This window comes from Monodelphis domestica, chromosome 1 (genome assembly GCF_027887165.1).
Source record: "Monodelphis domestica isolate mMonDom1 chromosome 1, mMonDom1.pri, whole genome shotgun sequence".
NCBI classification, from domain to species: domain Eukaryota; kingdom Metazoa; phylum Chordata; class Mammalia; order Didelphimorphia; family Didelphidae; genus Monodelphis; species Monodelphis domestica.
Window position 1 is genome coordinate 662,194,279 of NC_077227.1, and position 16,984 is coordinate 662,211,262.

Sequence of the window (16,984 nt, forward strand, 5' to 3'; positions counted from 1 at the left end):
GTGCTTACGTAGATATATTTGTATCCAGTCATCTCTGGCAAAGGTATCATCCAAGAATGTAAGCGAAAAAGATGTCAGTAAATTTCAACTTTACCAGAATTTTTCATGCAACATAAAAAATATTCAGCATCATCAGGTAAATACTTAAATTGCAAATGCATAGTGATGGAGATTGTGATAGTGGTAGTACTACTAAGAATAGATCTATAATTTCATTGGCTTGTTTACATCTTTCATTGAAGTAGATAAGAATCTTTCCATATTTTACTAAAAAGTCTTGATGATATTTTTTCAGAAAAATTAGTCTTCTTGTGCCTAATCTTCTGATTATCAGTCTGTCTGAATTTCGCTAGTCTTTATTTTTAAATTAAGTTTTTGTCAACAGAATTCTATTTTTTCTCCTTCCTGCCTCTTTCTACCTCATTGGGGGAAAAAAAGAAAAAGAAAACCCTTGTAAGAAGTATATATGCATATATACAATCAAGCAAAAGAAATTCTTGCATTATCCATGTTCATAAAACCAAGTATTTATCATTCTGCACACTGAATCCATCACTTGTGTTAGGAGGTATGTAGGATGCTTCATCATCCATACTCTGGAACTGTGGTTGCTCATTGCACTGATCACACATTGTAAATCTTTGAAAGTTGTTTCTTATAAGAATGTTGTAATTTTATAAATTGTTCTCTTCTACTCACTTCATTTTGCAAAAAAGTCTTCTCAGATTTCTCTGAAACTGTCCTCTTTCAGTCAAGTCAGCAGGCATTTACTAAGTACCTACTATGTGTCTGTCTCTGTGCTAAATGTAAGAAATTTAGTAAAAGGCAAAAGACATTGATTGCCTGTTCCCAAAGATCTTACTATCTAATAGAAGAGGCAACATGAAAACAACTAGAAAGTAAGACATAAGTAGGATGAATAAGAGATCATTATCATTAGAGGGATTGTACTGTAAGGGGGTTTGGAAAAGGCTTTTTGTAGAAGAAGGTGGGGTTTTAGCTAGAATGCAAAGTAAGCCAGAAGTCTGAGATGAGATGGGAGAGAATTTATTGTTTCTTATAATAGTATTCCATTGCATTTATGTATCATAATTTGTTCAGTCATTCCCAGTTGGTTAATACCCCCTTTGTTTCTATTTTTTTGCTACTAGAAAAAGAGCTGCTATAAATAAATGTTTACATGGGCCCTTTCATCTCTGAGATACAGGCTTAGTAATGGTATTGCTAAGTGAAAGAGTCTATACTATATGCACTGGTAATAAGCTAGTCGAATCTTTTTGAATTAGATATATACTACTTAGCATGTTAAAGAAAACCCTATTTATTCCTTTATTCTCTAGTATTATTTTTGGTATCTGTTCTGTATCTGTTGATAATATGTGATTGTTACTAATTTGGTCAATTAATTTTATAATACATTTTCTAATATTAAACATACTTTGCATTCTGGATATAATTCAATCATTTTGTTCATACTCTGTTAATATTTTATTTAAAATTTGTATATCAATGCTCATAGAGTATATTGAGTTATGATTTTTCCTTTTCTATTATACTGTCCTCTAATTCTGGCATATTTCAGTCAATAAAAATGGGGCCACTAATCATACAAAGGGATCCATGTGGGCTCCATAGTGAACTTTTATTTTGTTAAAAGCTTCCAAATTACATTTTGATCTGGTTTGGGACCTCAATTAGGCCTGCAGGTCTGTTGATTCTGTGTTTGACACCTCTTATCTAGATTATATTTGTATCATAAGAGAAATTTTCTAGCATTCTCTCTTTTGCTAATTTTGCAAAGTTTTTGTTACATTGAAATTGTTTTTTAAATGTTTGCTAGAATTTGCCTACAAATCCATTTGAATCCAGGAAATTTTTCTTTTGTTACTTAATTTATGGTTTCTTCAATTTTATTTTTATGAGATTGGGTTATTTAAATTGTCTACTTATTATTCTATTAATAAGGACATTTTACATTTTTCCAAATATCCATTTAAGTTATTGCTTTTAAGAAAAAAATCCTTACATTCCGTTTTACATCACAAAAGCGTGGCAAGTGCTAGGCAATGGGGGTTAGAAGACTTGCCCAGGGTCACACAGCTAGGAAGTGTCTGCAGTCAGATTTGAACCTTGGACTTCCTGTCTCTAGGCCTGACTCTCGATTCACTGAGCCACACAGCTGCCCCAGGTTGTTGGTTTTTAATGCCTATAGTTGGACAAAATAGTTTCTGATAATATCTTTTGTTATTTCTGTTCTTCTTATTTCATTTTTTATATGGGTAATTTCTTTTATACATAAAGAAAGCAAATTTGCTAATGGTTTAATTCTTGTTTGCTTCAGTTTCTTCTTTAAAATGGGCATAATAATGGTACCTGTCTCCTGGGGCTCTTGTGAGGATCACATGAGATAATATTTCTAATGAACTAAGCACAGAGACTAGCACATAGTATATGTCATAGAAATGTTAGTGATGATAATATCAATTTTATTGGTTTTTTTTCCTGTAAAACCCAGCTCTTAGTTTTATTTATTAATTTAGTGTTTTAAAAAACTTTAAAATTTATTAATTTCTTCATTGATTCTTAATTTTTTTATTTTGGTGTTTCTAGGGACATAACATTTTTTTCCCTAAGAACTGTTTTGATTGCAAATTTTGTTTTCGTCTCATTGTTGTCATTGTTTTTGATACAGTATATATTGTTTCTATATTTTATTAATCTTTTCGTGTCTGGCATAATTTTGGTCTTTTGTTCAATGGCCCACTATTGAATATACATTTTTATTGCATTGTTGGCAATAAAGGATATATTCAATATTTATGTTTTTATGTAAAGTTGTTAGTTCTGATACATAATTTGTTTTTGTAAAGGTGTCATTTGCAGCTGAAATATATGTTGATTCCTTTCTATACCCTTTTAATAATCACTAGAAGTCTACTAAAACTAACTTGTAAAATAATATTCAAGTAATCCTTTCCTAATTTTTCATCAGATGTGTCAAGTTCTGGAAGGTGTATGTTTATATCCTCCCACTTTTATGGTATTACTATATAGGACTCTTTGTAACTCATTTAATTTTTCCTTAAATACTTAGATGCAATATAATTTATTATGTATTAAATTATTTAATTGTCTATGATCTCTTTCAACAGCATGTTTTTCTGTTAATCTTTTAAAAAGCCAGTTTTTGTTGCCTTGTCTGAGATCAATCAATCAATAAACATTTATTAAATAAGCACCAGCCACTCTGCTAAGTATTGGGACTACAAAAGGAGACAAAAGATAATTCCTGTCCTCATGGACCTCACAATCTAATGGTGGAGATAACATGAAAACAAATAACTCAAACAAGATGTATACATGATAAATAATAAAATAATTAATTGAGGGACGGCACTAGAGTTAAGAAGGGTTGGTAAAGGTTTCCTGTAAAAGACCCTCTTATGAGTCTTATTAAGTTTAGGGTTCTGAGAGAACACTTCTATAATAACAATTATAACTCTACTATTAACAATAATATTTATATAATGCTTTAAAGGTTTACAAAATGCTTCATGTATGTTATCTCTGTGAGGCAGTTGCTCTTATTATCATCCTTATTTTATAGAACCAAGGAACAGAAAATTTAACTGACTTGCCCAGGGTAATATACTTAGTTTCAGAGGCAAGATTTAATTACAGTCATTTTGACTCCATATTGCACACTGTTATCTAGTGTAATAACTTGCTCTGATACTATAGTTATATAACTGACCCCTCTTAAAATAGAAAAAACTTCATCCTTGTTTAGTTCATTTTGATTACTTAGTTATATTTTCTTTTAAAAATTCCTCTTGAATCTTGTGTTTGTATTTTAGAGATTTGACCTAGTCATCAGAAATTTCATTAGTTCATCAGGAATTTCATTAAAAGGCCAATCCCTCCCCCTCCCCCAGTTTCCTCCCTTCTCCAATAGGATTATACTTATTTTCCTAGGTAAGTTATTCTTGGTTATAAGCCTATATCTTTTGCCATTTGGAATATAATTTTAATCTTTCCACTCTTTTATAGTAGTATTAATTTCTGGCTGTTCTATTTGACCTGAAAGCCCTGGATTTTGATAGGGGTTTTTTGGGGGGGATTTTTCATTTTTATGGTTTCAGGAGGCAAATGTTTTTTTTTCCTCCTCCATTTTCTCTGTTCTTTTTAAGAGATCTGAACAGTTTTCTTTCATAATTTCTTAAAATAACATATCTATGGTCTTTTTTTGGCTCTGTCTTTTAGAGAGTCCAATGATTCTTAATTAAATAATTTCTTTTTTGTCTTATTTTTTGGGTCTCTTATTTTTTATATGAGATAACCTTAGATTTCCTTCTATTTTTTCAGTCTTCTGACTTTGTTTTAATGTTTCTTATTGTTTCATGAAGTTATTAATTTCTCTGTATTCCATTCCAGCTTTCTCTTTCTCTTTGTTTTTCTATAGTAATCTGTCAATTCTTTTCTCAAAAGTCTTTTTAATTTCCTTTGCATTTCTTTCCTGTGGTATTCTCATATCATTTTTACCACTTTTTTTAAGGTCTTTGATTCATTTCTTCCAGTTAGTTAACCTTGTGGTCAAGCTGTGTTTTCTTTGAAGTGTTGCTTATAGTAAGTTCTGGAGTATTTTTCCTCTTGTGGATTTATGCCTTGGTTGTCCTGGCACTGTAATAGCTCTTTATCATGGGGCTCTTACTGAATTTGGATATTGTGTTGGCGCACTTTTGCAGGGAATGTTCAGATCTTGTTTTGCCCAATTTTGTGTTCTCAGTCCTTCTATTGCTTTCTTCAGATAGTTTCTTAGTTTACAAAATGCCTTTCCCAATTCCCCTCATAGTGCTATCCCTCTAATGATGATCTTTTATTTATCCTATTTATGTCTTATTTTCTGATTGTTTTCATGTGGTCTCTGCTATTAGATAGTGAAATCCTAGGGCACAGGATTCAGAGATCTCACGGTTGGCTTAAGGCAGTGACCTACAAACTTTTAGTGTATCCTACTCAGGATAATCTGAGTTAAGTTTTGGGTACATCATTCCTCCTTTGTGCTTTTTAAGTTATGTTTGGATCTGGACAATACAACGCTAGGTGTGTCCCTAATTGAAGCTCCAGTAGATTTCTGCTTGTCCTATTCACTGTGAACTAGCCTAAAGGTTCATGTGGGCTCAGAGCAATAGAACTATTTACTTTTATTTGACCCTGCTTGAAAGTTAGACTACACAACTATTGCTCATTCCTGTTCTAGATCCCTGCACAATAGTTCTCATGTTCTCAGTTCTATGATACTTCCTGGCTTTGATATGCATCCTTTCTCAAAGTAAAAGCCCTGGTGGACTCAATGGTCTTTGTAGTTCTAACTCTCCGATCTTGGGATCCTATAATCCTAAGGTTATGGGATGTTTGTGTAATAACTGTGATATTGAAATCACTTTAAAAGACTGATATATATTAAATTTAAGGTTGCCCAGGAATTCACTTATGTAATTCCTAAATGAAACACTCAAGTCAGCTGCCAAATTTTTATGGTATTTCAATTACCACAGGAGGAAGAAAGTATTAGAGGGAGAGAGAGAGAGAGAGAAGGAAAAAGGAAGAGAAGGAAAGGAGTTTAACTCAGAACCACTCTGGCTCAGGCTGAGCCAAAGCGGGCGTTAAGGCCTTGGATAGTCAAGGCAGGGAAAGGGATCAGTCCTTATTACTCACGTGATCAATCTGAAGGAAAGCAGTCTGCGGGGCTCCTCCAACCTCAAGCATCAGCCTCGAACTGAACTCTAGCCCTCCTCACAGGAAGTCCCAAGAACTCCAGAGGCTGTTCTCTACCTCACTTCCTGCATCTCACATGTGGCAATGGTGGCTCTAGCTTGACCTAAGACCGCCCAGAGGTCTGTCCTTTTTTTTGCACATGTCTGTTGAAGGCCATATTCTCAAATAATTAAATCTTGAGTTTCTGCAGCCCTTCCTAATCTTGTTACACTGAGTAGGGTGGAGAATGTACCTGATTATGTTATTCCAAGTATCTCTATTGTTATTGATCAGGAAATAGCTAAATCAGATCTTCTAAAGAATGATCTGAATAGGGTAGAGTAGTTCTTTTTCTTCCTGAATAGCCTTCTATCCACTTAGTTATCACTTTATCTGATTCCGTGAAGTAGGCTTCAAATAAATATTTCGATTGGCATGACATTAAATCTGTAAATTCTTTAATCTGTAAATTGTTTAATACTTACCTTTTCTAGAAAGAGACTTTAGTTTTTTTGCTCTTCTGTCAATTCTATATATATTGTAACATTTCTGTCAAGTACCTTTACCATAAGATACCCTCTCCTGATTTATTTTTTTCCCTAGGAAGACTATATAAAACCATTTGAAAATTATCAGTAGTCATATAATAATTCTAGTTAGCATTTATATGGTGCTTTAAGGTTGGAAATGTACTTCTCATATATTAATTTGCTTGATCCATACAACAGTCTTGTGAAGTAGATGTTATTGTTATTTCCATGTTACAAATGATGAAACCAACTTAGAGATGTTAAGTGATTGCCCATAGTCATATAATTAGCAAGTAATTTAGGCCAGATATTCTCAGATCTGTTTTGATTCATGGTTAGATATGTATCCAACTGAATTAAAGAATCGATCAAAATTAACAAATTAGATTTATATACCACAGGATAAATATCCATAAAGGAACTTATGTGCAGTCTTATTTCTGAGATGTTTCTTCCAAGTATTTGAGAATATAAAACACCATAAATGGTTGTTTTCAAATTGTTTTTAATAGGAATGATTCTAGACATTGTTCAGAATAGGAGTTAATGCCAGATTTTCTGGAATATCACTGTAAATGTTGCCTTCTTCAGAAAGCTTCTATCTCAGGTAGAAGCATAGGTGCCACACAACAAGCCACTTTTCTGGTCATTTGCACATATAAGACTTTTAAGTCTTATAGTTTATAATTGAGATCTTTAACATTATAAATGAAATTATTGATATAAATCTTTTAGAATAATTTTGTGAGGATTTCCTGGAAATTAGTTAATTAGGTTCTCCTCTGCTCTGGTTAAGTGACCACAATTTGATTATAGTAGAAAATTGAGAAACTCATCCCCAGTAATTTCTAAGTTTATCACATGTGCAATCAACTCTGTAAATCTTTCCTACTTATAATTTTTAATAACTCCCAGAATTTTTTACTTGACAAATATTGATAATTCTCTTCTGTATAACAATTTCCTTTATTGTCATCAAAATTGTTACAAAGTTTTATTTTCCTGAATAGCTATCATATGTTCAAGTCCAAGTCCTTGTCAAAGGATTTCCATATCACAGTTCTTTTTCTTCCTGAATAGCCTTCTATCCACTTAGTTATCACTTTATCTGATTCCGTGAAGTAGGCTTCAAATAAATATTTCGATTGGCATGACATTAAATCTGTAAATTCATTTTAGGAGTACTGCCACTTTACTCTGTTGTTCTGACAGCATATTTTTTGGATATCCTTATAAAGTTGTCTTTATAGCAGTGTTATGAGCATATTGGAAATTAATAGTAACAAAAATTGGCTTCATCCTGTTTTTGAAAACGTGTCAACTTAATTATTTTTTGCCAGAAAATATAGAAATACTGATTTTAGGATTTTTTTCTTAGTGAATATGACTGGAAAAGAACAGTAATGGGGGTCTGAGTTAGACTAGAAATGGTGAAGGGTCATTAGTCCCAAGTTGAGAGACCCAAAATTGTTTGGTGGAGTACTGTTTAAGAAATGAAGTCTGGAATACTGTATGAAGATCAGTAGGGAATTATCATCATCACAAATGATGGAGTCAGGATTACAAAAAGGTTCAACAAGCTAGTAAGAGGAACAAACCTAATATAGCTTGGAATTTAATAGAAATATATATACAAAGGACTACAGTTGAGTTCTAAAAAAATCAATAGCATGAGTAAGGATGATGGAGATAACATATGGAAAAACCCTTAAAGTTTTAATGGATTGTAAATTTATTGAGATCAAAATATTATGTAGTAGCCCAAATATTTAATAAGACCGTAGGCAGTATTAATAAATGCCTAATATCCAGTATAAGAAAGGTTGTATTCCTTGTGTAAGTTCCTGTAAGAATAATATGTACTGGGACAATCTTGTAGAACTCTATATGACATATTTTAAGAGGTACATTGAGAAGTTGGAACATGCTTGTCGGAGAGCAACCAGGAATGTGAGATGACTGGAAATCATGATAAAATTCATGGTTTGCAAACATTCCTTGAAGGAACTAGGAATGTATCACCTGGAGAAATTAATTAGTCAACAAGAATTTATTTAGCCCTTACTAAGTGCCAGATGCTGGACTAAATGCTGTAAATGCAGTGAGCCATCCCTGATTTAAGAAGTTCACAGTTTAAAAGGGAAGAAAACATGCAAATATCTGTGTAAGTATACTGTACACACACACACACACACACACACACATACAATATAAAAGAAAAGTATTCTCAGAATGAAAGGACTTTGGCTAGAAAGAGGCTTCATGTAGCAGGTGGATTTTGGGTTGACTAATGAAGGATGCTAAGATAGCTAGGAGTAAGGAGAGAGATCATTCTATTCATAGGAGAAAGCCAATGCAAAGGCATGGAGTGTTAGAGCCCTGGAATCACAGAGACAGTTGTAGCCAGATCAGAGTATGTGCTGGGTGATGAAAATGTAAGAAGACGGAAAAGGTGGATCGAGCCAGATTGTGAAGGGCTCTAATACCAAATGATTTTACATTACAATTAAAATTACATTACAATTCTTGAGGCAATAGGGAGTTACTGGAATTTATTGAGTGGAATGTAGAGCTAGTGATGGGGTTAGATGTAGGCTTTAGGGAGATTACTTTGGTGTCTTAGTGGAGGATGGATTAAATTAGGGAAAGACTTGAGGCAGGGAGACAAGTCAAAAGACTATTGCAGTAGTCCTGGGAAGAGACAATGAGAGCCTGTATTGGGGTGATTGCAGTATTAAGTAGAGAGAATAGGGTGTATTGTGAGAGATGTGGATAGAAACAAGACTTGACAAAAGGCTAAAAATAAGGGTGAGCCTGAGAAGAGTTGAGGAAGATATTGATGTTGAGAATCTGGTTGACTTGAGAGGATGATGATTTCTATTAAAAGTAATTAAAAATGTGAAGGAAGGTGGCCTTAGGAGTACCAGAGCTCAAATTGTATTGCAAAATAGTAATTATCAAAACAGTCTAGAACTAGCTAAGAAATAGTTATGGCTCAGTGGAATAGATTAGGTGCACAAAATCTATGAATAAATGACCATTATTTAGTGTTCGATAAATCAAAAGATCCAAGCTTTTGAGACAAGAACTCACTATTTGATAAAAACTATTGGGAAAATTCGAAAATGGTTTGACAGAGCCTAGAAAAGCCAACATGGGTACATGGTCTAAACATAAAGGGTAATATTGTAAGCAAATTAGGGGAGCATGGAATAGCTTACCTGTCTATGGATAAGGGAAGAATTTAAGACCAAACAAGATATAGAGAGAATTATAAAATGTAAAATGGATAATTTTGATTATATTAATTTATTTGTATTAGTATATTAATATTAATATATTTGTATTTAATACAAACAAAACAAATGCAATCAAGATTAAAGGGAAAAAGAAAGGTGGGAAAATTTTTTATAGTAAATATCTCTGATAAAATATTCATTTCTCATTTCTTCAATATATATGGAACCAAGTCAAATTTATAAAAATAAAAGTCATTCTCCAATTGATATAAACAGAGGATATAAACAGGCAGTTTTCAGATGAAGAGATCAAAGCCATCTATAATTTTATAAGGAGGGTAAAAGGAAGGTTTATTAAACTAAAGAGAGAATCATGGGAAGGGAATCAGGGAGTAACTTACTTCTAACCCCACCCAGATATTAAAACCTCAAACTTTCTAAATTATCTTAATTAATTAAAGGCGTAATTAAAGATAAAGAGGGATTTGTAAAGTCAACAGGGCCCAAGATTCTCAATATACCCAAGTCCTCCTTTGGGTCAAACAGCCTTAGGATGAAGAGTCTTTCACAGGATTCTAGGAGGAATGAGGATTAACTCACACACACTGTCCACCAGTGTGGGGTAATTACGCACTCAACCACTCCTTGAAGATGGTCCAATTCCCTGGCAGCTCCAAAGTTGTTTTTCTTCAGAGAGAGACAGCTCCACACCTTCTCTGTTTTTTTCCAGAGTCCCCCAACCCTCTCTCTAGCAACTGACTCTTTGTCCAGTCCTAGTCCCGGGAGTTCTGAGTGGAATGTTGGTCTGCAGGATCTCATGCTGTCAGCTTGCCCTGTTATGCCTTTCTAGAAATCCCTTACTACAATAGTAAAATGAAAAAAAAATGTTCTAAATCAGTTATTTAGAATGATGAAACATTCTAAAGAAATGAAATGAAAACAACTGAGGTACCACCTCACATCTTTTAGTTTGGTTAATATGTTCATAGGAAGTACCATTTTCCTTACCCTTTTCCTATTCCTTTTCTCTCCCCTTCTCTTCCTTTCCCTTCCTTTTTTTCCCTCTTGTTTTTTCTATCAAAGCTATTTCTAATATGGCCTGATTTAGGCCTCATTAGATACCCTGAGTGGTCCCACTCCAGGAATTTACCATATTAATGTAGAATTTTGTACGGACATTGCCTTCTTCTAATGAAACACAGAATTCCCAAAGTCAAGAGATGGCCAGCCTCAGCCTCCCTGGTAACGAGATTACTGGTATTTACTACTATGCTCAACTCTTTTCTTATGGCTAGAGAACACAATATGGAGGCAGGAAGACCTGGGTTCAAATTTTTCCTCATACTTCAGTTGTGTGACTTTCAGTAAGTCACTTAACCTCTGTTTTCCTCATTTTTTTCAAATAACATTTACCTCACAGGACTGAGGATCAAATACATGTAAAACACTTTGCAAAGCTTAAGATGTGATATAAATGATAGCCATTAAAGTGCTAGCTAATAATATCTTTCTTATTGCTAAGCCTACTGCTCTGCATATTGGTGTGTAATAAGTTTGTTAAATTCAGTTTTGATAGATTATATCTAATAAGGTGAAATTTAATAAACAATTACAAAATGCTAATATATGTGGTATATATATCTTGGTCATGTGAAGAGGATCTGCAAGTTTTAGTGGTTTATAAGCTTGATATGTTAACAGTTTGTCATCAGGACCAAACAAAGTTAATGTAATCTCAGGCTTCATTAATGGCCGCACAGTGCTCAGAATAATGACATTTTTGTGTGCTTTATTTTGTTCAAACCATATCTATAACATTACGTTCTGCTTTCCATATATAACTACTGTCATTGACAAGGTGATGTGCTTTCTAATGGTGGAACCAGGATGGTGAAGTCACTTGAAACCATGCCATACAAATATCAATTAGTGGAGTTGGTCAATTTTCATTGATAAATGAGAAAACTTGGGTAATGAAAGTAGTTTTCTTTAAAGATTGAAAGTTCTGAATTGTGGAATAGGGATTAAACTTGTCTTGACCTCATGTTCAACGAGGAATAGTGGGTAGAAGATTCAGAGAGACATGAAAAGATTTGATGTAAGTAAAAGCCTCTAATGATTTGAGCTACACAAAAATGAATTAGGCTTACCTGAGTTTGGGCCCTCCTTCATTGTAGGTATTTGTGCATTCTGAATACCTACTTTTCAGTGATACCATAGAACAATTGCCTTTCAGTTTTGAGTTTGATGAGCATGGCTCAGAGCTGTTTTCTAACAGAAATTCCTTAAATCAGATAATTTGTCATAGATTTGCCATTCTGACATGACAGCATTTCCCCCAACAAACACAGGAGTACCATCTAGTGGCCACAAAAAATAGCAGTGTTTTAGAATGAGCCTGTTCTGAATATGGAAAAAATGTACTACTTTCTAGCAACAACACATTGTGGCACATTAAACCACACCTTTACTGCCTTTTTGACATGCCTGTTATTTTTGACTTGACTTTTATCTCATGCTATTTAATTTTATTTATGATTATCTTGCCATTTAAACTGTATTCTCTTTGAGAGAAGTTTGGTTCTTTATATCAATTGTAGTGCTTAACATAGTGTTCTGTATATAGAAGACATTCGGTAAATATTTGTTGATGAACATAGTTTTTCCTGCCTGTTGCCCTAACTTTGTTGTTTTGGAAAAATATGACAAGTTTTATAAAGCTTTTGGTTTGCTTATTATATGTAATATTTATTATCTTTTTTGTTTTTCTCTTATAGTGATTTACAAAGGATAATTTTATATGATTATAAAGTGAATTAATTGAGTAGATATTTGAGACATTGTTATAGGTTACTGGGAATGACAAAGATAAGATGAAACTGCTTTGGTAGATTGGGTCTGTTTCCTCATATAAAGTCACTAGAATTCTGTTTTGGGCTTATACTATATTTAGAACATTGTAGTCAAAATATTTGTTTAACTTTTAAATATAATTAATTGTCAAACTTTTAAAATAATTTGTTAATGCCTTTAACTTTTACTTGATAACATCATTTAGAACACAAAATACATAAAATTGGAATTTTTAATTAAAAAGGGATCCATAATCATAATTCCATGATTATGGTGACCTTTTATTCTGTTAGATTTATTGTTTTTCTCTGGATATCTTTTTTAGAAAATTGTACTTTAATGTGACATTTAAGAGTAAACGTGAATAGTTTTGATGAATTAAAAGCTGAATTTTCAGTTTGACTTCAGTTTGACTTTGCCATTCAGTATACCTAGTGCTTTAATAGTTGACATGAAATTTTTATTACAAGCTGGGTTGTTCAAGGATGTGTCAGGACTGGTATGTCAGGAAAGCTATTTAATATAAATGGGTTCTATGGCCTGAAGACTTTTTAAGCCATTGTATTTAACATATGTGACATGTCTGAGTTAGCTAGTGATTGAATTAAAGTTCCTGATTGACACAGGTTGCTGAATCTTGACAGTGCTCAGGGCTGGGAAAACACAGTACTTCTAGAATGTCAGCTTTTAATAACTTTTTTTTTTTTAATGGATCGGAGATATAGTGGCAACCTTTTGAATTTCCAAATGGGTACTATTTCTTAATTTCCAAGGATTAAGAAGGACTTGTAAAACATTTCCAATTCTTGTTTATTTCTCAAATGTAATGAGAATTTATTTCATATTTATGAGTTTGTTTCAATTTTGAATGTTATGAAAGTAAAAGTTTTACCTTTCTTTTCCAACCTTTTTCAGAAGTCTGAAACAAACTTTTTAATGAACCATTTTTGTTACGTATTGCATTATAACTGCTTAGACTGCTGTATAGAGATGGAAAATATAAGTATCTTTGTCCTTTTGGAATATTATGTTCTGGTGGTTTTGCTTACATAAGCATGTTTAAAACAGCCATTTGAATTCTAGGAGGAGTTGATTTTGGTAAAGACTCAATATTTTGGGGGAAGATCAGTATCAATTAAGGAGTACTCTAAATATAAACTGGTTTAAAGAAATCTTTGTTTATTATTCTCAAATACTCATAGTAGCTCTTTTTTTCATCATAATTTGAAGTATGTTAACAGTGTTTGCTTACTGGAAGTTCTTGACAGACTTATTTATTTGCTTAACTAATTTACCTTAAAGTTTTTTAAAAAAATATTTATTTGTAAGAAATTTTTCCATGGTTACATGATTTGTGTTCTTTCCTTCCTCTCTTCCCCCTTCCCCCCCTCCCCCAGAGCTGATAAGCAATTTCACTGTATTCAATACATGTATTGTCACTCAATATCTATTTCCATATTATTCATTTTTGTAACAATCTTTTAAAACTCAAACTCCCAATTCTATACCCTTATAAAAAAGCGATAAATCATTTATTTTTTCTTCTGCATTTCTACTCCCATAGTTCTTATGATGATAGCATTCTTTCTCAGAAGTCCCTCAGGATTGTCCTGAATCATTGCATAGCTATTAGTAACAAAGAATAGGCTTATTTAAATGAACAGTTAAACATATTTTGTAAAGAGCATGCAAAATGTTTTAAGTAAATGAGTGCTTCAGATAAGAATAATTTAAGAATAAGAGTTTATTTCAACATTTAAACATTCCCTTTAACATTTTATTTACATTATTATTTTCTTGGCAAACACTTTTTCTTATAGCTTATGGAACAGATAAGCTTCATTTTAGACTTTATTATTGTTAATAACCAATTTGGATTTTGTTATAAATTTAAATGAGTGGGATCTAGATTAAGAACATTTTATTCATTTTTCAGTAAACTCAGTCTCTGATCATGTGACTTTATCATGAGCTAACTATTAAGTTTAACCAAAATTGCTAACTGTAAGAGGTAGGTATGACTTTAGTCATCAATTCATATATTGATTACTGAGATGGGTTTTGGGGAAAAGGGCTAGAACTTAGTAATCTACTTTCCAAATGATTGATCTGCTTTGTATCAGAATGTCAGACTGATACTCTTTCATAAATGTTTACTTTTAACAAGTTTATCCTTTGCATATTTTATATGCCATCTGTCTTTGTCATTTATATTTGCACTTAGATTTTGGCCATTAACAGAGGGGAAAATTTGAAGATTCTGACAGTGAAGGTTAATATTCCTGATGGTGTGAAGAATGAATTTTGTAGCTGGTGTGTCCAGAACAGGTCTGTCTAAAGATTTTTTTACAACTCCCTTTCATTTTCAGCTCTATACTCTGAAATATCTAGAGGATCTTAATGTTTTAAGGTTTTGTTTGAACCAAAATTTTAAAGCTATGTATTATATTTGAATGACTCAATGTAGTTTTTTTAATGTTTTGTAATGAGGAACTTTTGAATATATTTATACATGTGTTCATCATTTTCTTTAAGGAAAAAATTTAAGGAAAAACTTCTAAGATAATAATAACACTATCTTTTATTTGTGTGTGTTAATATTTTAAGGTATATTCAGGAGGGAGGCAGGTTTGCACTGTTCTTAAGTTATACTCATGTAGTCATTAAACCTTAAGGTAGCTATTTCTGGAGTTTGGGTATAAAAGAGGCAAAAATCACATAGAAAGCTAGTTTGAGGGGAAAATAGTGACAAGTGAGGATTAAAAAAACATCCTTTTTGTCTTAGAATCAATACAGAGTATTGGTTCCAAGATAGAAAAGTGGAAAAGGCTAGGTAATTGGGGTTAAAGTGACTTGCCCAGGGTTACACAGGTCAGATCTCAGGTCAAATTTGAACCCAGGACCTCCTATCTTTAGACCTGGATCTCTATCCATTGAGCCACCTAGCTGCATCTAATTTTAAGAATTGAGAAATCTGATCATGTTGGTAGGTAACAGGGAAGGAGTCGCTGGATAAAGAAAGATTGAAAGTTAGAGTAAAAAGAGGAGGAAATAGTCCTAGAGTGTTACAGACAAAAGAGTGGTTGCCTTAAACTGTGACTGCTAAAATATGGTTTCAAGACTTTGAATTGCCAAAATTGTAGAGATAATTTTTTGTGTCTTGATTTTATATTAAAAATAAAATGGTCGCTATGGGAAAAATTCCCAAATATGAAATACCCAAGTCAGCTGGGTTTTATGGAGATTTTAATGAATACAAATGAAGGAATTAAAGAAAAAGGAGAGATAATAAGAGAAATATAGTATGAAGGGCCTAGGCCAACATGGCCTAGGCCTGAGCCTTAAGAGAGAGACCAGTCAGTCTTTAATCCACTCACCACAAGATTTGTCCCAAGCAAGATTCTAGTGTTCAGAGAGACCCAGCTACTCCAACTAGTCCGAGGTCCAACTCAGTTACCAAAGCTGAATTATCTTTCAGAGGCCTTCTGACCTCCTTTTAAAGAGAATTTTCTCCTATGTCACCTCCCCTAAGTTTTCACGTCTACCAATCACAGTAGACGTTTTCCAAAGGACTGACCATTCTTAATTCACACCTTGTTATCACCTTCTCTGGGTAGACTAAAACTTCACACCTCTTGCTAAGCTTGTTTGACCTTTTAGTGATTAATTTGATCTTCATAGGTACTTAGCACCTTTTTTGTATTAGATCTAAAAACAGACCCAGCTTAAGGGTTTTAGCTTTACTTTAAGTATGGGCTGGGTACCTTTCCATTGTTCAGTAAGGAGTTTTACAACTTTATCTTCCCCTAAAGTATGCTTAAGTATGGGTGGAGTAATGTTAGAATTCTCACATTCCTGATCAAGTACCTTCATTGTTTTAAATGGGTTTAGCTTAATCAAATCTTCTGAAGTAGAGTCTGAGAATTTTTAAGATTCACAAGTCTGAGAAATTTTAAGATTCACAAGAGGTAGTTCCTAGGAGAGATTGGAAAGAGCACAAAGATCTAGCTAGAACCAGAGAGGACGTTAGAGACAACCTTGTCCAAAACTTTTCTTTTACAGATGAGAAAAGCAGGCTGGGCAGACTTGCTTAAAGTCACACAGGTTATAATTATTATAGGTATGATTTGAACTGAGTTCCTGTGCCTCTAATAGATACTGCTGTTTTTATACTGATAGAGGTTGATTTTGCCAAGGAGAAGGACCAACTGTTCCTGTGAAATTGAAACACTACACAAATAGGCTCAGAAAAGGTGGCTATGAATTCATGTTTGACATTTAGAAAGGGACGAGTTATGATAGAACAAAGGGCAAAGGAATTTAAGGATGAGCACACATAGAATTGGTTGGATTATAACATCAAGGTTCCTAAGGGAAGAAAGTATGACTTGTCATGGACTAAAATAGCAGGGAGAGGAGGAATGGCATCATGTGGACCTCTGCCAAAATTATCAAAGATTATTTTTTGACTTAATGATAATTTCTTTCTTAATAATTTGAAGGAACTTATGAGGGGAAATTCTGTTCTGGATCTGCTTCTCATCAGGGCCTGGTAGAAAGGATGAAAAGACATTGCAGCCTCATTCCTCCCTAAAACATGTAAAG

At 33.1% G+C, this 16,984-nt stretch overlaps 1 protein-coding gene and 1 long non-coding RNA gene across 4 annotated transcripts in view; one reads left to right on the plus strand and one right to left on the minus strand.

Annotated features, from left to right (window-relative positions):
* LOC130458174 (uncharacterized) overlaps window positions 1-5,791 on the minus strand; it is a 69,605-nt gene extending 63,814 nt beyond the window's left edge. Inside the window, exon 1 of the long non-coding RNA XR_008917263.1 lies at window positions 5,719-5,791. This is a non-coding gene — a long non-coding RNA (uncharacterized LOC130458174). The remainder of the gene's footprint in view (window positions 1-5,718) is intronic.
* Window positions 1-16,984, plus strand: part of SRBD1 (S1 RNA binding domain 1) — a 355,867-nt gene that overhangs the window by 50,055 nt on the left and 288,828 nt on the right. For all 3 annotated transcript variants that reach the window (XM_056821193.1, XM_056821253.1, XM_056821129.1), the window contains exons 10-11: window positions 1-136; window positions 14,604-14,707. In XM_056821193.1, coding sequence (XP_056677171.1) covers window positions 1-136; window positions 14,604-14,707 — 240 coding nt within the window. The remainder of the gene's footprint in view (window positions 137-14,603; window positions 14,708-16,984) is intronic.